Raw genomic sequence first — 22,256 nt, forward strand, 5'->3', positions numbered from 1 at the left:
GGCAGGGGTTTCGCCTGCTTGATGCTTGCAGCTTCCCCCTTTCAATCTCCCTCTGGGCTTTTACATTTCTTTCATTCTGACCCATTAGATATTTACTGACAGCGCAATGTGACTTTTAACACCGGTTCTCCATGTGCACTGCCCTGCAGAATTGGGCCAGATAAAACCGCTCCCCAAACCCAGCTGGCTGGACATTTTCCTCTCCCTCTATTCTCTCACTGTAGCAGCCAAGCGAAGGATTCCTCTTTTCTTTCTCTCTTTCTTTTTCCATCCCTCCCTCCGTTAGTGCAAGCCCAAGACGCAAGATCCTGCCGAGGGAAAGTGCTCGTTGAAATCATCACCACCAGCGATCCTGCGCCTGAGGCTCAGAGGAAATAAAACCCCTTTATAGCCAACCTCCTGCGGCTGACGACTTAATAGCATGGCAATGGCTCCAGGCTCTAAGAGATTCACACTCACCTTTGTCCAGTACATAGGATCTGTCTGTTTTCTTCTCCAGATCGTCTCTGTTGAGGCTGATGGTGAGTTCAATGCAGTTCGGGCTGAGTTAGTATTAGTGGAATCAGATTTGTATGTTGTTATTGCAAAAAAATTTTTTTTAAATAAACTTAAATATACGCCCCATTCCGGGTTAAGGAACGCCTGATTCGGAGTTTTTTCAAACTCTATAAATATCCTGGGGTTAAACAGAGAAAAGAATTAAGATCTCATAAGGTTGAGATTATGTTATTAGAACAAAAATATGTGACTGGGAACTTGTCCGGGGAAATAATAATAAAAAGGCAGGATAAGAAGAAGAATTAGTTAAATTTTAGAGAGCTTCTCCCACAATCAGTAATGTCTCCCCAAATACCGAACCTGACATTTCCTCAGTACAGGTCCCTCTGGTTTTTAAGCATCAGGTACCTGAAAAACAGGAAGACAAAAGTCAAAGACTTTTCCCTGTAACATCTTCTCGCCGGTACTACACACGCTCAAGACATTTGCCAACGTTACTGCATGAGCGTAAATTTCTTCATTTCACTGCGAAGTAATTCCAATGGAACATGAATTCGGCAGAAAGCACCAGCTACTAGCTACCATGAAATGATCCTTTTTGCTCTCTGACAATAATCTGAATGAACTGTATGCTTTTCCTTCCTAGAAGCCTGTACAGTTTTAACGATTTCACCTTAATTAATGGTGATCAAACTGCCTTAACAAGAACATGATTTATTTAAAAAAACAAGTCTGTTTTCCTGGGAGAGAGTAGTGCTGAATGGCCACGCTTGTTTCTTCATGCTCACAATCCGGGTAGACAGAGTTATGCCTGATTTCAGTTTTTTAAGTACACTAACCTCATTCCATTGATGTTTGCTATGTGATTACAGAGGATGGTAAGACAAACATTATTGAATAACAAAAATGTTTTCATTTTGCTCCGAGAATATTTCATCTGTTTTTTGTCTTCGATTTTCATTTAATAATTGAAATAAGAGACGGAAGAGAAAACGGAGACAAACTTTCCTTGCATGTGTATGTTTATTGCATGCTGTGTATAATAAAGGTTTATGCAGCAGAATTCGCTGTCATGAATTTGGTGACAATGAAATTAAGTTAAGAATGAAGAAGAAGGAAAGGTCACATCCTTTGAAGCACTGCAACTTGCAAAACTGCAATTCCAGTTTTAGTGAAGGATCCTCATATAGCAAAACTGCTTTGTGGGGAGAAAAAAATACTTCACTATATTTGGAAACAGGGACACAGAGAAAGGAATAATTATTTTGCTTGGTTACGAAAGCTTTTCCTTAAGTACCAGTGGTAGCTATCCCAGAGACCTTACTGCGTGTCTGGAATGACTGGCTTCTGGTTCCATCCTAAACTGACCTCCTCTGAGATAGCCAAGAGAAAAGGTGGGTGAGATAATATCTTGTATTGGACCAACTTTTGCTGGTGAGAGAGAGAGAGAAACAAGCTTTGGAGCTTTTACACAGAGAGGAAAAAATGTTGTTGAACAGTATTTCAGTGACCATTTTTAAAGGCTTACTTAAGGGAGTTCATAACATATTTTAATGGGCATTCAGTAGTTTGTCACATTCATCTTACACATGAAATATACATAGATATGGTAAAATAATTAAGAATTACAGGAAAGAAGATGTAAAGTACAATATAAAAGTGCAAAGCATTATTATAAAATGATAAATAGTCTCCATTTTTATTTAACTTCTTCTAAACGACATTCTGGAAAACTTGTTGGTTCATTATTACCAAGCTATTCAATGTGTTTTCTTTATATCGTGATTTAAGCCAACTCCTGTAATGCTGAGAAATCACTTTATATGAAGTTATGTCACTATGTAGAATTGCCAGGTTTAAACAGATCTGAGAGTATAAACCAGGAACAATATTTCCTTTCATAATAGATTCTGAACTGGCCTGAACAGGAAACCATCTTCTCATTTGTGAAAATTATAGATGAAAATTTAATTTTACAGACAATTTCTGCTCTGTAAGGTCTGGAGATGTGAGTGGTGAAATGACAAGGAACGATCTGGATAATATATATATATTTGTTACTTTTAACAAAAAATAACAATGTTTTGCAAACTCCTGAGGGGATTTAGAGTATACCTGTAAAAACCTCATGAAACCAAGCCTGGCCTCTATATAGGCAAACCTCAGAAACTGGTTACAATATATTTCCCTAAGGGAGACTCTGACTTTATTCTCTGACATGCAAATAATGACATAGTGTAGACAATATAACTAGAGATCATACAAACCTGGTGGAGGTGTAAAGCCTCAAGGATTATTTGATCTCTTTTGACTAATAGTTTGCCACAACACACATGGACGTGTTGTAGCTAGAATCCATGAAGATGTAGGTAGAAGCTAAAATAAAATACAGTTTAGAATTGCTGTGTGATTTTTATAAGTTAAGGCTATGTCTACACTGGCAACTGAACAACAAAACTTTTGTCTTTCGGAGGTGTTAAACCCCCCGCCTCCCCACCCCCAGAAAGACAAAAAGTTTTGCCGATGACAAGCACCCAGTGTGAACAGCTCTTTGTTGGCAGAAGAGCGACAAACAGCTGCTACACTGTGTGCCTTTTAGCGACACGGCTGTAGTGACACAGCCCTGTTGCTAAAAGCTGCGTACTGTAGACATAGCCTAAATGTGTCTGCTAATGGCACCTGGACTGAGGTCAGTCAGAGAGAAGCTTCCCTAAAATCCTGTTTCTCCTTTAATTTACACTGGTGTAAATCAGGAGTATTTTAACTCCATTAGAGTCAGTGGAGTTACTATAGAATAAAACAAGGGTAAGTAGAGAACTAAGCCCTAAGGCTGTTCATCCATGACAATCACAGGTAGATTCCAGATTTGTACGTGGAGGGAATGTATAGTCACAAGGATTTACATGGATAGCTTAATTTAGTACAACTACCTGCACATCAAAATAAACTCTAACCCTCGTCCTTGTAAAGATGGAGATTTTAGCTATTTCATTATGGTCATGACTGGCCTCAGCTATACCAGTGTAAATGTGGAGTAACTGGAGTTTGCATTTACACTGGGTTAAATGAATCAGGCCCTGTAAAAGAATTTAAACCTTTACTCTCTGTTTTACCTTTTTCACAGCTGCCAAAAGGTCCATATATACCAACAGTAGTTTTCTATAGAACATTTGGTCAGATGAACAAAATGTAACAGTGTGACAGTAATTAATCAGTACAATTAATATAATATTGAAGTGAACACCAGTAGTTTACTTTTGGCAAAAGCTTGCAAAATTGCTCCAGCAAGAAGTAATTTTATTTTTTAGGTTTTGTGTTACATGCAAAACATTTTGCCTGCTCTACTAATTGGGTCAGTACATAGATTGCAAGTGGAAGAAATTCCAGGAATTCTGAATCCATAAAGTTAGACACAATTAGACACTGGCCTGAGCTACAAAATTCTGACCTCAAACCATATCTAATGTTTCTAAAATTAGGCTGTTGTGGGACTCAAATCTGGGGTTTTGGTTCATTTCTCAAATACAATCGAGAGTATTCTCGTCTCAATATCTGCTTACAAAACTGCCATTAATGTTCTCACACACACACACACACACACAGAGTGCAGGCTACACCCCCACTATTTCAAATGTGAGGTTTCTTCTTATGGAACTATCAGTAAACAAAAAAGTCAGAGGAACTAATGGACAGATGGAAAACTGATACATTTAAAAGAATAAGGGAAAAGAAGCAACTTCCTGTACTGAAAATGGATTAAGAAAGCTGTGACAAAGGCAGCTCCCAGTTCCCTCCTGAGCACTTGGTTCCTGTTGCTTTTATCTATTTAGATGGAAGGGAAAATAATTTAAAAAAAGTGTAAAATAAAAAATATATATATTATACTGATTCTTTATGTTAGGGGTGTAAATCAAACCCAAGAGAATGAATGGGAATTTTCCTTTATCCTATTCTAGATGATTTGGTGGTCTCTTCTGGTCTCAAACTCTATGATTCTATTTTTGTTTTATTATCTCCAGGAATTTGTGCATGAGCAGCAGGTGCAAGCAATTCAGGTTTCCATTTATACAGCGTGGAAAATAAATTTGTCAGCTGCATCAATAAATAAGTAAAAATCCAGCCCTTACTATGGTAAAACAGAAGGTAAAACCGAATTTACCTGAGTAAGAAGTGCAGAGTTTGTCTCCCACTTTGCTGTTTCTCCGATTACGCAATATTTAAAGCAGTTTCAATTAAATAAGAAGCAATCATTCCTTTTAGATCCTTACAGGAATAAACTCTCCATTCATGAACAAGCACAGCTGATAATTGCAAAAATCTTGCTGTCTGTAATTGAACGCTCCACCCTTGCTATTACAGCCAAGGCCATTGCACTCTATAGCCATAGAAACAGCAATAAAATTGCTTTCTCACTACAAAATGGAATAATGACCCCCACAAAATGTACCTCTCCTCATTTCCAAATGGTCACCACCTCTGGTTTGATGTGACTCATCAGATTATATAACTTCAGGGGACCAACCTGCGGGCATCAGGTCCTGGGGTCAGCAGACTAGGTGGGCATTTTGGGGGAGTCAGTAGGTCTGTGTTGGATGTGCACAGACTGGGGGTGGGATTGGAGGAATCCATACCATTGGCCTACTGGTTTTTGGAGATTAAGCAGGAAAGGGGCTGTATTATTGTTCAATGGAACTGCTCCATGGTTGGGACCCCCCTATAAAAATGAGCTGCAAACGATTTTTGGAACGCTAAGTTTATGGCTTTTCTTGCTTTGCTTTTCTCTAATGCATAAAGAAAGCCTGAAAAGTGTTGGTCAAAGAAACAGGATTTTTTATTGTTGTTGTTGTTTTATTTTTGGTTTGCTTTTTATCTTAGAAATGTTAGGAATGTAAAGTCTGTTCTGGCCTTAAGTCATACCCAAAGGAGCTCAATCTATTTAGCTCACCAAAGAGAAGGTAAGGGAAATTTGATTACGTCTATAATCACTGGCAGAGGGAGAAGATGTCTGGAAGTAGAGAGCTCTTTAATCTATCAGACAAAGGCATAAAAAGGTTCAGTGGCTAGAAGTTAAAGTCAGCAAATTTCAAATGGAAATAAGGTACAGTGCATGTAAGGACCATTGAAACATATTACTAAGTAATAAGGTATAAATTCTCCATTTCTTGGAGTCTTTGAAACAAGACTGGATGTCTTTCTAGCTGACATATTCTAGTTCAGCCACAAATTACTGGTCTGGAGACAGGAGTCACAATGTGAAATCTAAGGGCTTGGCTACACTTGTGAGTTACAGCGCATTAAAGGAGCCCCGGGCGCACTAGCTCACTCCCCGTCCACACTGGCAAGGCACGTAGAGCGCTCTGACTCCGCGGCTAGGGCACTCCTGGTAATCCACCTCAGCGAGTAGAATAATGTTTGATGTGCCCCCACTGGGGGAGCGCCCCAGCGTCAGTGTGAACGAGGTGTTGCATTACTGAGCTCTGATCAGCCTCCGGAAAGGTCCCATAATCCCCTTAAGTCAAGTGGCCACTCTTGTCATTGTTTTGGATATGCCCTTTGAAAGCTCCGTTTGACAGCCGGCCGCTTATCTGCCCCGAGACAAAGCAACCACTACTGTGGAATGCTGTGTGTGAGAGAGAGAGGCGGGGGCGGGAAGGAAGAGGTCTGCTGCTGTCTGAACTTACAAGACAGCATGCTGACATGCTCTCAGCCCCCCCAAAACCCACTCTTTCTCCCCACACATACACACAACACACTCCCTGTTACACTCTGCTGGGATAGCTACCACAATGTACTGCTCTCTGTGGCCGTTGTAAGAGCTGATAACGTGGCCACGCCAGTGCACTGTCAGCTGTCAGTGTGGACAGACTACAGCGCTTTTTCTACTCTGCTCTACGAAGCGCTCTACATGTGCAAGTGCAGCCATGCCCTACACAGGAGGACAGATTAGATGATCATAATGGTCTCTTCTGGCCTTAAAATCGATATATCTCTGGATACTCTAAGGCATCTTGACTTCTATATATCAGAATGTATTTTTTTTACTGTAAACTATTTGGGGCAGAAACTATCTTTACTTTTGCGTGTTACAGGGTGTTAAATATATTGTTCATGCTAATCAAATAATAAATAATAACTTTCATAAGAACATACATAAGAATGGCCATACTAGATCAGAACAATGGTCCATCTAGCCCAGTATCCTGTTTTCTGATAGTGGCCAGTGCCAAATGCTTCAGAGGGAATGAACAGGGCAATTTTGAGCGATCCTCCATCCCCTGTCATCCAGTCCCAGCTTCTGGCAAAGCTTTTCTTTTTCCAACAGATCAAAAGCTAAAAACAGAATAGTGTAATAATATCAGTACATTTAGAGGCTAAAAAAGCAATGCAGTGATTGTGAAAACCACTCACTGACCTTTGCTTTATAAGATGCAAACTGCAGCAAATTAATCAAGTGTAAGGGGACTGTTGCCCCCTTACTGACATTCAGTAGGGGTGTTTTGGTTTGCTAGCTCCCAGCACTAAAAGGGGAGGGGTCGATGGAAAACCAGGACCCTGAGACTGACAGTCCCCAGGAACAATGGTGAGAGGCCAATGCTCTAGGTCAGCCTGATTGACAGGGTGGGCAGGCTAATCACGGAGACAGAAGGCCAGGGTGGGTCCCGTCTTCCGTGTGAGCTGGAATTGCCTGGGTCAGACAGAGTGGGGCCGAGCTAAGGAGAGAGCAGGGGCCCAAGCTGAGCTGAAGAGCAGAGCTGTGCCAGATCCAGAGGGGCCAGAGCTGCAGCCACAGAGCCAGAGACGCAGCCCAGGGAGAGTAGCTCCTGTGCTGGGAGCAGAGCTGCAGCCATAGAGCCAGGTATGGTGAGCAATTAGGGCCAGCCAAGGGGGGACTTGGGCAAAGGGCCCAGCACAGAAAGACACCCCCAGCCAAGCGTCCTGGCAGGCCAGGCTGGGATGGGGATCTTAACCTGATGGGGGGCTGGCACTGGGAAGAAGGGTCCTACCACCCAAAGTCCGGAGGTGTGTGGCCACCACCATTGCAAGTGTCTAACCCGCAGCATACCTGCAGCACAGCCAGGGCCTGCGAAGGAGGCCTGGGACCTACAAGGAACAGGCTGCAAAGTGTCTTGATGTCCAGAGACATTGTTTGTAATGTTCCCTGCCACAGAGCAGGGTGATGTGTTTTCCTTTAACTTTTCCCATTTTTTCTTATTCTTTTCTTTAAATTAATTGTTAAGTAAACAATTTGTATTTGCTTTAAATTGTATGGAATAATCAGTGGGTCAGGGAGGTGCCCAGTGCAGAGAGGGTACCCTGGAGTGGGGACACCCTAGCCCCTGTCCTAGGGGACAACAGCAGGGTTGGGGGTCAAGCCCCCCCAGGAATCCTGGGCCCAGCCTTGTTGGGGCTACGAGAACTCTGCCAGACAGGAGAGTGGAAGGGGAGTCCTCAAGGGCAGGGAGGCCTCTGGGTAAAGGAAGTGGGAGTGAGGACTCAGATCCTTTCGCTAGCCCACTTCACCAGGGTAGCGCAGAAGCCAGGAAAGTTCCCCGCAATAGCGGGACCATTCCCCTGCTTACACAAGCATCAAGAACACTACAGTACAATTGTCAAAAACAAAGGCCATTTAAAACACTTAATAATTTTGATACATACACAAGTGTTTTTGTGAACTGTGTTGTCTTATGCATTAGGACAGAGAAAACAAAAAATCTGCAGCAGAAATCAACATCATCTACAGTGGAATTTGTTATGTTTTACATACACAAAGAGAGACATACATCACAGAATCCAACAATACCTGCTATCAGGATAGCTGTGAAATTCTAAAGGTCCTGGACATAACACTTCTTATAAAATGCTCCCAACTATATCTAACTGGCTGCTCTTACTATAGAAAAACATTGCCTGTAAATGGAATGTCATTAAATATTAATGTCTTGCACTGTTTACTAAGGCTAGACTCCTATTGGCTTCAAGAAGTAATCTTGCCTGAGTACTAGAGCATTGAGCCCATTACTATTGATTAGTGATTGGAAGAAGAGACCCAATTTTTTTCCCAAAACTTGAAATGAGCTTTCTGAGGTTAGAAAAAGGTTGGTTTATGTCTCTACTCTTCCTGGTTTCAGCTGGAACCTGAAGAAGAAATACCAAAATACTGCAAGAAAGACTAATCTCACAGTATTTCTGAACTTGCCAGAACCAAGAAGTGCATGAAATCTCTTGAGAAAGTCTCACAAGAATTCCAGATCAATTTCTAGGCCAAAGAGGCATGACTAGTTTGAACAGGCTAAAAATAAGCATGCAAAATTTAGGGAGGGATTATGTCTCCACACTAGTCCGCCTGGCCAGCCCTGGTGTGGGAGCATGGTGGGACAGAGATCAGGTGTGAGGAAGCATGTTAGGGGTAAGAGAGAGGGGGGGAATAGCACCAGAGCGTTAAGAGGAGTTCTGGGCTGCTCTGAGTCCACAGAACGCCCGGTGGCTGGCTAACTGATGCCAGGGCCATGGCATAAAGCCACCTTTGCCTCCCCAGCCCATGGGCTATGCATTTTGTGTTGTATCTCCAGGAGGCTATCTAAAGCAGACTGAACCTGGGAACCTCCTGAGGTTATCAATTCAAAAGGATTAACTCCATCTATCTAGTACTTCTATCACAATATGTTAAGCTCTCAGCCCTAATGTCAGTATACGTGCCCCCAGATCATTAATATTTTCCTCATTTACATTTTGTGTGCTTATGAATTTGCCCCTGATAAAAGTGAAGGGCTCATAAGCAGTTACTACACTGGTGTAAAAATCCCCAGTGTAGATAAGCCTTTTCAGCCAGCAACCTGAAAATAAAATTTTTATTAATTATGTGTTATTATTACTCTAGTGCCCAGTGGTCAGAGCCCCATGGTGCTAGGTGCTGTATAAACACATAACAAAAAGGCAGGCCATGCCTCAAAGAACTTGCAATTTCAATAGGCGAAGATGTACTTGAAATTCTATTCATATGTATTTTGCAAGCCCTCCATTAGAAATGTTTCCAGGCCAAATTCTGTCTTGGGGTATGTGCACAAAACATCCACTGATTTAAGAGCTTCAGCTTTGTACAAGAGGGCTGAATTTGACCAAAAGCTAATTTTACAATTCTGATTACTCATTTCAGTTATCAAATGATGAGGCTCCCAAGAATGCCCACTTGTAAATAAAATTATACGTTAATAGCCCCAAAAACTTCTGTAACACCATTATAAGATGTGGAATTCAAAATCAATATTGTAGTTTTGATTTATATAAGGGAACTTACCAAGTAGGTGTACTAGTATATTTTTCCTTTCATTCCCCAAAACACTGCTCTAATGTGACACTACTGAGAATGATGTAGACACATTGGAAATGCCAACTGTCTTGCAAGTCAGATACCAGAGGATTAAAGCTTATTTGTTTTATTTTATTTTAAATGAGAAAACAAATAAAACTGAGAACACATGTTACAAACTAGGCAGATAGCCATAATGTTCTTGAAAACTTTAGAAAAAGTATATAGGTCAATCTGGTATCCAGGTCAGTCTTGTTTATTTGTACCCCATCTAACCAAAACTTCCTAATAACTTTCCCCAGCACAATGGATCAGTCTCATGTTCCCCTAAAATCTATTTAGCCAAATATTTTGGACATCCACAAAACCTTTCAGACAGGTAGGACTGTACTATATTTAAAAACAAACAAACAAACAAACAAAAACTAAATAGGTTGTCAGAATCTTCTGAATTTTCAATAAAACCTCATTGAAGAGCAGTGCTTGATTTGCCATAATTACTTGAACACTATAAGGAAAGTTGTCCCTTAGCTCTCAGTCTTGGTTGGCTGGAAAAGGAAACAAGCTCAAGCTTTGGTGCAATCCTGCAAAGCTGCAATTGATATGTACTGCTGGTAAAAAAATTAATGAACTGCACTGCCTCAGATTATATTTTGATGGAGCTTGATCACTTACCAACTTAGTTTAATCTTACATTCGTGTAATTAAAATGTTTGTGGATGAAAGTAGTGCTTATTAAGGTGAAGGACTAACATTTACTGCTCAAGTCAGATGCTGCATATGGTTGCCCCAGACAACTTTGCTGGTGCACCTCAGTCCTGAACAGAGACCTTCAACTGTGCTGACCTGTGTGATGGCCTAGTAATGTAGACAAATTCCCTGTTGGAGAGATCCCAAATGGTGGTGGTGAAAACATGCTCTTCTTCCCTTTGGGGGTCTCACTGAATACATTATCATGCCTAGATTTTTAGGTGGCAGTTGTGGCACCTTTTTTTCAGGCTATAGTTGGTCCCAGGTCTGCCAACATCTCCTCTGATGAAGACCTTGACACAGTCATCTGCATATTTCTGATCATCACATTACATTACATTACATTACTGCCATGCACTCTATTTGTTGCCTTTGAAAAGTATTTAGAAGTATCAGTAGTAGAAAATGTAGAGGCTTGCTGCCTTCTCTGCTCTGCACTGGCTCCAGCTCATTTCTGATGGGAATTCAAGGTGTATATACAGTGCCTACCACATCAGAGACCTAATCTTTGATTGGGGTCTGTGTGTTACCTGAAACATAACTCATTGCAGGAATTGTGATCCTCTTGATTGATCTCATTGTCAATTACTGGGGTTAAAATCTTTGCTGCTGATGGCAGGATGTTGTCAGTCATAGGGCCACATCTCTGGAAGTTATTCCCTCCAGCAGTCTGCTAGAGCCAAAGTTTAGTTAGATCCAAGGTGGGGGTTATCTGTTTGCTAAAACCAGAAGTGCTTGAGGAAGGTGATGGGCCTGACATACAATGTAGGATGGATTGCCTGAAGGGTTCCTGAGCTAGTTTAGTCAGGGCCCATGTAATCTGGGATGAGGGAATTTGCTATTAATGCCCCAATTGCTGTCGAATTGTGTTGCAGAATCTAAGATTTTATTTAAATAAAATGTTACTTATGAAAACAAGAAGTCCTTCCTGACATAAACTGTTGTAATCTGATGTACTGCTGTCTTCCTGGGTCTGCAGACATCCAAACACAAATGCTCTGAGACTTGCGTTAACTCAATGGGGTGTTAACTTCAAAACCTAATTATGAAAATGTAAATGTCAACATTGTTAATTATTTTGCTACTTATCATTTTTTGCTGAATCATCTAGCAAATATGCTTATTCTACAAATCAGTGATGTCCTAGGCATGATGCAAAACCTTACCTGCCTTCTGCCCAACTGCTAAAACCTCCAGCTTCTACCCTGATAAAGTCCACAATGCAGGAATGCGTTGTAAGAACAAAAATATGCAGTGCATTGAAAATTTAAAGTCAGGGTAAAATAAACTGAGTTTAAAACAAAATCAAATTATAAGGAATACTCTGCTGATTCTATTAGTCACTTTCATATTTCATTAAATAAAAGCCTTCCACTTTTAAAAAATTTACTTGAAAGTGCTGCATCTTTTCCAGTCTGCAGCTCCAGTATGATATGAAAACCATGGTGATTTGCAGCAGAATTTAGGTCCAGGTTATTGCAAATTATATGAAGCCTTGCATTGCCTTGTCTAGTAGAGACTGGGAATTACTTTGTTGCTGATATGGAAGAGCAAGTTACATTGATAGCTTTTTAACTGGTATTTGTTATTTTATAAATTTGATTGATTTTATAAATTAAGTGTAAGACATGCATTACCAGTTCCTATGGGATAGATTCTGACTCTGACTATACACCCATATGAGGGAGTAAGAACCCCTATTTACGCTCCAAGAGCTATACAGACTTTGGATCCAGGCATGTAGGAGTAAGGGGAGGCACTCACCCGGCTCAGAAATATATGGAAACTTAGCCCCACTTCTCTAATTACTGACCAAAGGAGCTAAACCACATAGCTAAACGTGTGTGTGTGTGTGCATGCACAGACTTGTATACAGGAGTAGTAATTTACTAGTGGTATAGGCCAGAAGCAAGGACCAGAACCTTAAAGGTGTTTGGATGCCCAATTCCCATTGATTTCAATAGAAATTAGGCACTTAAATATCTTTGAAGATCTAGGCTTAAGTTACTAGCTCCCAAGATCAAGGAGCTCAGTTAAAATTAAACTGAGATCATAAAAGAAAATAAGTTTAATTTTTCAGTTGATAGGTTTGTCACAATCCACAATATATTTGTGTATTTATTTAATACAACACTGTGACGTGACACATTTTCTTGTTGTATGTGTCTGTCTTTGGTGCTGCAGGGAAGTTGTTCACAGTTGAATCCAGAAACATCTCTCAGGATCTGGACCTAACCGCAGCTCAGAAATTGTGTACTGACCTGGGCGCTCGCTTAGCCACCGCAGAGGAATTGAGACAGGCGGTAGTGGACTGTTCTTTTGCCATGTGCACCAGAGGTTGGCTGGCCGACGGTACCATTGGGTAAGGAGAATGGAAACAGCAAAATCCACCCTAACCAGCATGAATGATTGCTCTCAAACAAGCTTTCCCCCTTTGGCTAATATTATTACTGAGGAATACTGGCCACAAAGAAATCCTTATGTAACCAAGTCTCAAGTGTTTCATTCAGATAAGCTAACTACGCTGTTACCTTTCACAAAATCAGTCATGTACAGCTGATGCTGCAGAGATGTGAGTGTACATAGATCACCTAATACACAGTTCTAAAATATATTTGTCTTCCTTTTAATCTTAGAAATATGTTGTTTCAACCAAATTACCTCTGGCCCACTCAATATCTTGTTTAAATCCAGAAAATATTGAGTAGCTAGGTGTCAAATCTTGGCTGTTGTCATTCACTATTATTTGTTGAATACCAACAGTGTACCAAGCCCTAAAGGAATGTAGGCCCAGATCCTCAAATTTAACTCCCATTCTGAGTGTTAAGTTAGGCACCTAAATACTTTAGAGGATATGAGCTTTACACCTTACAGGCCCAATCCTATGGCCACTGAAGTCAATGGCAAAACTCTCATTGACTTCAATAGTGCAGGGTTGGGCACTCTGTGGACAAAATAAATAAACACAGGGTCTGATCCAGAGCCCATTGAAGTCAATGGGGCCATGCAGCATAAATGTATTAGTTATTATTAATTTTTATAGTGCCCAAAGGAGTGCTAGGTTCTTCACAAAAACAAATTGAAAGACATGTTTCTGTCATAGGGAACTTGTACTTAGATCTGACGTGATGAGTGCAGATAACAAACAGGAGGGGATTGGATGAAAAAGGACATTGCTTCAGCTATATGATCACACGGTGACTCAGTTTAGGCAGGAGCACACCTTAATGGTTTAGATAACTGATAATTGATGGCCTTCTTGTGGGCACTGGGAAGAACTACACAATTTTTGGTCAGTGGACTAAAATGTATAGGTGTAATTTATCTAGATTGCAAAATTGTTGGGGCAAGGGTGCCAAATTATTGGGCCTAACACAACAGGGCCATTACCTCACTTGAGGTCTCTAGGTGCTCGTGTCTAAACAGAGTTACTGTGTGATCATATTGCTGAAGCAATGTTCTTTCTCATCCTATCCCCTCCTGTTTGTTACCCTCACTGGTCACATGATATCTAACTGTAAATTCCCTATGACAGGACCATGTCTTTTTATTCGTTTCTGTGAGGAACCTAGTACACCTTTGGGCACTATAAAAATAACAAAACAAATAATAAATATTAAGGAGGGGTATTAGGGAGAGACCCTCAGAAGAATGGTGAATGCTTGGTGGATCAGGTCAGGGAGCTCGTCCCAGACAAGGGAAAGCCATGTAGGAAAAAAACCACAAAGACAAAAATGGAAGAAGGGGAAAGAATGGATAATTATGTCAGAGACAGGCAAGCTGATAAGAATAAAATAGAGTTCTTAACTGTCAGATATGTTTCTTCGGGAAACAAGAGAGCAGTAAGTAACACTTCAAAGCCTTTGAATTTCAAGGTGCTTTGCGAACATTCAGGAACCTTCCCAACACATGATGTGAGGCAGGGCCGCCCAGAGGATTCCGGGGGCCCGGGGTCTTCCGTGGCGGGGGGCCCTTCTGTTCCAGGACCCGCCGCCAAAGTGCCCCGAAGACCCGCGGCGGGATCCCCCCGCCGCCGAATTACTGCCGAAGTGGGACCCGCCGCCGAAGTGCAGCCCGGTCTTCGGCGGTAATTCGGCGGCGGGGGAGGGTCCCCGCCGCGGGTCTTCGGGGCACTTCGGCGGCGGGACCCGGAACGGAAGGGGCCCCCCACCGCCGAAGACCGGGCTGCGCTTCGGCGGCGGGTCCCGCTTCCCCCTGCCCCGGCCCCAGCCTCTTACCCCCGGCTCCCTCCTCACCCGGAGTCTCAGCGCCTCGCCGGAACAGCCGCAGCGTGCCTCCGGCGGGGCCTGAGCTCCGTCCCGCTCAGAGCCGCGTGGTGAGGGAGCAGGGCTGTGAGCTCCACGCCGAGCGGAGGCAGCTGAGCTCAGCCCGGAGCTCGCAGCCCCGCCCCTCACCACGCGGTTCGGAGCGGAGACATGGCGCTTAATGCGCTGAGGCTCCAGGAGAGGGGCGGAGGCGGGAGCCTCCGCTGTTCTCTTGGGGGCCCCTGCAGAGCCCGGGGCCCGGGGCAAATTGCCCCCTTTGCCCCCCCCTCTGGGCGGCCCTGATGTGAGGTAAGGAAGAATAGTTACCCTCATTTTATAGCTATGAAAACTGAGACATAGAGACTTATTTAATGGTACATAGATAGTCATTAGTGACATGGGAACAAAGGCCACATTTTTTTGGCTCCAAGTCATGTGCGTTAATCACAAAGCCATTCTTTCCTCCCCTCATATAGTAAACATCTGGCCTTAATTTCAGAGGTCCTGAGCACGCACAGTTCCCATGGACTTCAACAGGAGTTTGTAGGTGCTCAGCACTTCTGAAAGCTAGACCTTGAGTGTTTACCATCTTCACAACAAGCTAAAAAGTATTTTCCTGTATGATGTATGGATTGGGACACTTTAAGCTAGGTCTGGTTTAATCTAGAGTGTTTTACTACAATTCTATTGTATATAAAAATAACTAAAATTGACACATGGGAACAGGGGCTGATGTGCCTGACTGAATAAGACGGGCTAGTGTGCAGCCAAGGTTTACATGGTGGAGGCTCCCTAACAATCCCTCCATGCCCAAAAAAACCCTGATCCAAACTTCTCTCACCCACACCCAACAACTTCCAAGTTCATACCCAGGCTCTTTCCCAGCAATCACGGTACTTCCCTCTCCCTCAGCTCCTCCATTACCCTGTCTCCCCTAAGCCTTTGCACTGCTTCTGAGGGGTGCAAGAAATATATTTCTGTATTGTAGTTTAAATGAATTATTACTCAAAGTTCTGTATTAATGTGCCTAGTACGGAATCTATTTGTCAACAAATATTTCCTGAATCTTTTTTGTTGTCTGTATTGTTACAGGCATAGTTGCTGACAGGTATTTTGAAATAAATCACCAAAATAACTGAAACTGGCATAATTATTTTGACAGATGAAACATGCAGTATTTTAAAATATTGTGCACAGGATTTTTAATTTTTTGGCAGAGAATTTTTAATGTTTTGGTGCAGAATTCCCCCAGGAGAAGATACAGGTTGGTCTTATCCCTATTTTACAGATGCAGAAATTGAAGCACAGTAACATCAACATGATAATCCCACTTAAGAAAATGGAGCAGTGCAAAATTCTGTCCTCCTGGACAGAAACATAGCCACATTTATTTTTGCATGTGGCACATATCAGTAGATACGATACTATGGCCAGCAGTGCATTATAACAACATAGGAAAGAAACAGTGACTTGGTCAAAGACACACAGCAATTCCATAGCAAAGCCAGGAACAGAATCCAGGTCACCTGATTCCTAGTTTTGAGAGTTAACCACAAGAACATCTTTCCAACTTGTGAACAACTCTGCCTTCAGCTGGTTTCTCAGCTCTTTAACCTTGCTCTACTTGACTGCTTCCTTCAATTTGTATTTGCAAAATTCTCCTGAGTAAAGTACATTAGCTCATTTACTGTCAGTGTCCAGTGTTGACAAAGTTATGTTTTTCCACAGAATACTGTTCCCAGGTTCTTAAACTTTAGGGAATTATTAGCTTTGGTGACTGTTATTAGTTATTTTAGATAGCATTGGGCTACATGCACTTTTTAATGATAAAATACAATTTCCAATTATTTTTTTCTAAAGGGCAGAAAATTTTACTATAAATGAAAAAATCTTCAAACGAAAGCAATTATTTCCGGCATTTTTTTTTGTACAAATGAAAGTGTTTAAAACTAATTTTAAAGTACTTTTGGAATTTTAAAAAAATTTAGTTAAAAAAAAAAAAGGAATAAGATAGCTTCCTTCACTCAAACTTTTTCTTTTTTTCTCTTACCAGCCCAGTCCCTGAAATAGGTTGCAGGTCTGAAAGCCAAGAAAACTATTTTCATCCCTACAAAGTACATGGCAGGATTATTAAACAGGTCCCTTTATACAACTTTTCAGTAGAATTAAATGAGGAAGTGGGGTGGGTGGAGTGGGTGAGACAAGAAGGGTCCCCATTCTTCCCTCTCTAAGCACTGCCAGCTTTTTAAGGTGCAAGACAACAAAAATATTCTCTATTTCTGAGCCACAATAGGCTGACAGGCCGATCTCAACTGCTCATTGAAGTCAATGGTGCTATGACAATTTACACCAGTTGAGGATTTGCCCTGAGTACCGTGATTATGAAGAATGCTAAACTATTCATAATTAACAGCAGTCTGCTGTAGCACATCAGAATGCAATAGCTCTGTAGGACTGAATACCAGCAGCTCCCATTAAAATTACTAGGAACTGCTGGATCCTCAGTACTTCTGAAAAATTGGGCCACCTGTTTAGATTTTAAATAATATAGGCACCAAACCTTGGTCTCACTATGTAAAATATTAAGAAGAATACAAAGAACCCCCAAAACAACAAAAACGTGTCTTGAAGCATATGGAATACATGTAATTCTTATTATTTTATGAGGGAAAATAGGACACTAGGGTCATATGGCAAACAATGATAGAAAAGTACAATTAAGATGTATTCCTTAAGGATTAGTGAAAAGAAAAAAAATGCAAGTCCCAATGAAGTAAATGGTCATTCTTAAAACCGTTACTCTGCTTTATACTTGAGAGGGGCTCTCTCTTGGTGGGGACTCCCACTGTGTTAGACACTGTATAAAGACATAGTAAGAGACAGTCCCTACCTCAAAGAACTGAAAAGAAAGGGGAAAGAGAGATCCAAGCTCACCCAGCTAGTCAGTGGTAGAGCCAAGAACAGAACAGAGGTCTCCTGCATAGGGCTGGGTGCAGTGGAAAGGGTCTCATTCTCCTCAAGAAGACAATGAAAACTAGGCAAGGAGATGACAGCTCTGGTGGGGATGAAAGGCAGCTGGGAAGAGGGGCTGGGAACGAGTATATTTGCCCTGAGAACTTCAGTACAGAACACTGAGAATGATTATAGGGTTTTCACTATAAATAATAGCTATTTTATAGTATACTGTATGTGAGCCCCCATCACCCTGGATCATCAGAAATTCCAGGAAGACAGAATAATCTGTGGGATGTTCATTTTCCAACTTTCAGAAACCTAAAAATAAACACAAAGAAGAGGCTGGAATAAAAACCTAAAGAACATACTGTACCATGCTGGGCTTCACATAGGGCTTTCAGATTTAAAGTTTAAATTCAAAAAGTACCGGTAGTTGCAAAAGACCATTATGTCTTCACAAAGCATTCCACCTCTTTCTTCCTTTCATTCACTGGCAGCTCACTTACTGGTTTTACTGAGTCATTTATCTGACAGGCAAGTATGTCACAAGAGTGTCATTTTGTTGCAAATAGCTATTAGCACTTATTCCAAGCTGACAAATGAGAATTACACCACTTCACTGCCTAAAATATAACAATTTATACTACCTTATCTCCAGAAGGTGCTAAATATTTTAGAATTCATTTTAGAAAGGTTTGTGCAGCTTTTCCTTTGAACCCACCAAACACCACTCCAAATTTTCACGGATTTTCAAAAATTAAACTGATAGTAACCTGAAAAGCCATCGTCTTGATCTCTCTCAAAACCAAAAGTCCTCTATTTATCCACATAATAGGTAAAAATAAGGCAATGACAGTGCAAGCTCTTCCAGGCTGCCCTACTGATGTGCCCCAGTCCTAAAAAGAGCCAATTTTGTGAGTGAGAGGGTATCTGTGGGCTTTGAGTCCTTTACACATGTCTGCTGAAATTACCACCAATGATATCATGGTCAGTTGTGGACATCTATTTACTAGGGACTGCACTGTGACCACCCACTCAGACTGCAGCATTGCTATCAGATGGTAACAACTTTTGCTCGTTACTGACCAGGGCTAAATTTGAAATAGTGATTTAGAGATTAAAGGATCCATATAATATTGCTTGATGTAGTGTTCCGGTATGTGTGCGTGTGGTAAAAGGAGAGAAGGATGTGTCACCAAATCAGTGCCTTTTTTATTAAAAATGAAATCAGTCATTCGGGCTGTTTCTTTTCTGCTCTGGCTGCCAATATCTAATCTAAGGCCTTGTCTACACTACAAAACTATTTCGAATCTACTTAAGTCGAATTTGTGGATTCGACCTTATGAAGTCGAATTTGTGGATCCACAGTAAATACACTAATTCGAATTTCTGAGTCCACAGTAACGGGGCTGGCGTCGACTTTGGAAGCGGTGCACTGTGGGAAGCTATCCCACAGTTCCCGCAGTCCCCGCTGCCCATTGGAATGCTGGGTAGAGCCCCCAATGCCTGCTGGGGGGAAAAAATGTGTCGAGGGTGGTTTTGGGTAACTGTCATCATAGAACCGTCAATCACGCCCTCCCTCCCTGAAAGCTCCGGCGGGAAATCTGTTCGCGCCCTTCTCTGGTCGGTTACAGCTCGGACGCCACAGCACTGCGAGCATGGAGCCCGCTGCGATCATCGCTGCACTTATGGCCGTTGTCAACTCCTCGCACCTTATCGTCCACCTCTTCCACAGTCAGCTGCTGAGAAATCGGGCGAGGAGGCTCCGGCAGCGCGGTGAGGACAGGAATTCACAGAGTGGCGCAGACCTCTCACAAAGCAGGGTACGCCGCGCCGTGGAGATCATGGTGGCAATGGGTCAAGTTCATGGTGTGGAACGGCGATTCTGGGCCCGGGAAACAAGCACGGACTGGTGGGACCGCATAGTGCTGCAGGTCTGGGATGAATCACAGTGGCTGCGAAACTTCAGGATGCGTAAGGGCACTTTCCTTGAACTCTGTGACTTGCTGTCCCCTGCCCTGAAGCGCCAGGACACCCGGATGCGAGCAGCCCTGACTGTGCAGAAGCGAGTGGCCATAGCCCTCTGGAAACTTGCAACGCCAGACAGCTACCGGTCAGTAGCGAACCACTTTGGCATGGGCAAATCTACCGTGGGGGTTGCTGTGATTGAAGTAGCCCACGCAATCGTTGAGCAACTGCTCTCAAAGGTAGTGACTCTCGGAAACGTCCAGGACATCATAGATGGCTTCGCCGCGATGGGATTCCCAAACTGCGGTGGGGCTATAGATGGGACTCACATCCCTATCCTGGCACCGGCCCACCAGGCCAGCGAGTACATTAACCGAAAGGGCTACTTTTCTATGGTGCTGCAAGCACTGGTGGACCATAGGGGACGTTTTACCAACATCTTCGTTGGGTGGGCGGGCAAGGTTCATGACGCGTGTGTGTTCAGGAACTCTGGTCTGTTTAGACGCCTCCAGGCAGGAACTTTCTTCCCGGACCACAAAGTAACGGTTGGGGATGTGCAGATGCCTACAGTGATCCTCGGGGACCCAGCCTACCCGCTAATGCCCTGGCTCATGAAGCCCTATACAGGCGCCTTGGACAGAGAGAAGGAACTCTTCAACTACCGGCTGAGCAAGTGCAGAATGGTGGTGGAGTGTGCTTTCGGACGTCTCAAGGGGAGATGGCGGAGCTTACTGACTCGCTCGGACATCAGCGAAAAGAATATCCCCGTAGTTATTGCTGCTTGCTGTGTGCTCCACAATCTCTGTGAGAGCAAGGGCGAGACCTTTGTGTCCGGATGGGAGGTTGAGGCAAATCACCTGGCTGCAGTTTACGCTCAGCCAGACACCCGTGCCGAGAGAATATCCCAGCGGGAAGCGCTGTGTATCCGGGAGGCTTTGAAAGCTAGTTTCCTCGGAGAGCAGGGTAACCTTTGACTCTCCACTTGCTTTCAATAGAAACTGACCCTGGGCCTGTGTCTGTATGTGTCGATTTCGATCTGCGGTTACATACCCCGTTCTCCAAGTTTCCCCCACTTCCAAAGCACGTTTTAAATAAAATTAATTGTTACACTCATTATTAATAAATCTTTGTTTTACTTTGCATTTCTGTTCAGTTGTTGAAACATGGACGCATACTGTGCTGGGCACGGTGTGCACTGATGTACAGACCGCTTGTTCCATAGAGGAATGACATCCTCCTGCTCCTACATAGGTCTCTGGGGTGGCGGACGGTTGCAAGTGGTTGTGCATCAAGGGGAGGGATTGCAGGAAGGGGTGGGTTTGCAGGAAGGGGCGAGTGGTGCCTTCTTTGGATAGGGGTTTGGATGATGGCAGTGGGCTGCGGGTTTGGGCGTAGGAAGGGGTGAGGGGTGTGGGGGAAGGGTGAGTATCTGTCCGTGGATGAGGGCTCTTGCTGGGGCTCAGGGCAGCGGAGAGGCTCGTTGCTACGGTGGAAGTGCATGGTAAGGGCAGCGTGCCTTAACATTAAGGGGGTGGCAGGTGCTAGGACCCTGGACAAGCATACACATCACAGAATGACCCGGGGCAGCATACACCACACAGAGTGACCCTGGTGCCTACTGACTGCAGTGTGTGTGTGCCCTGCAGTTGATCATGCCCCCAAGTCTGTACCCTGGTAATGTAGGCTATATCGTGCAATTATAAATCCCCCCCACCCATACACAAAAAAATCCTCTGACACGAAAGACGTGACCAAAACAGTGAATAACAGCAAACAGCTTTTAATAATCTAATACACAGTGGGGGGATGAAACTTGGATTTGGGACTGGGTGAGCCTGTAAGGGAAGCACTTCTACAAATGTATAGCGTGAGAGGTGTGTGGTACATTAGCGCTATGCAGTGGTGCAGTGACAGTTCTCACGGCCCCTACCGCCCCTCCGTCTTGTACTTTTGGGTGGGGGGGGGCAGGACTTCTTGGCGGGGGAGGGTGGTTGCAGATACACTGCAGGGGGGCTCTGTCCTCCTGCCTGCGGTCCTGCAGAACATCAACAAGGCGCCGGAGCGTGTCCGTTTGCTCCCTCATTAGCCCAAGCAGCGTTTGAGTCGCCTGCTGGTCTTCCTGCCGCCACCTATCCTCCCGTTCGATGTGTGTGCGATGCTGTTGACATAGGGTCTCCCTCCACTGTGTCTGCTCTGCCGCCTCGGCTCTGGAGGAAGCCATCAGTTCCGCGAACATCTCGTCCCTAGTCTTTTTCTTTCGCCGCCTAATCTGCGCCAGCCTCTGCGAGGGGGATGCCGGGGCAGTCCGGGAAAGAGCCAAAGCTGTGTGATGGGAAAAGTAACTGATTTCCTTGAACAGATACATGTTTGCGAACAGTGAACACAGTCTAGTCAGTTTCTCTGAACAAGACCATACAGGGCAACAAGTCTCACGAGATCTCGGGACAAGTTCGAGATTTCGGAATACGCTCTCATTGGCTGCGGCATTGCACAGGAGAGCGGACAAGTGGGGA

The 22,256-nt window shown here is 43.3% G+C and overlaps 1 protein-coding gene across 1 annotated transcript in view; it reads left to right on the plus strand.

Moving 5' to 3' along the window:
* Positions 1–299: 299 nt before the first annotated feature.
* The window catches only part of SUSD5 (sushi domain containing 5), a 73,895-nt gene continuing 51,938 nt past the window's right edge, over positions 300–22,256 (plus strand). Inside the window, exons 1-2 of the mRNA XM_045007118.1 lie at positions 300–521; positions 12,740–12,917. Of these exons, the coding sequence (XP_044863053.1) occupies positions 422–521; positions 12,740–12,917 (278 nt within the window). The 5' untranslated portion in view covers positions 300–421. The remainder of the gene's footprint in view (positions 522–12,739; positions 12,918–22,256) is intronic.

The sequence above is a fragment of the Mauremys mutica genome, chromosome 2 (genome assembly GCF_020497125.1).
Source record: "Mauremys mutica isolate MM-2020 ecotype Southern chromosome 2, ASM2049712v1, whole genome shotgun sequence".
NCBI lineage: Eukaryota > Metazoa > Chordata > Testudines > Geoemydidae > Mauremys > Mauremys mutica.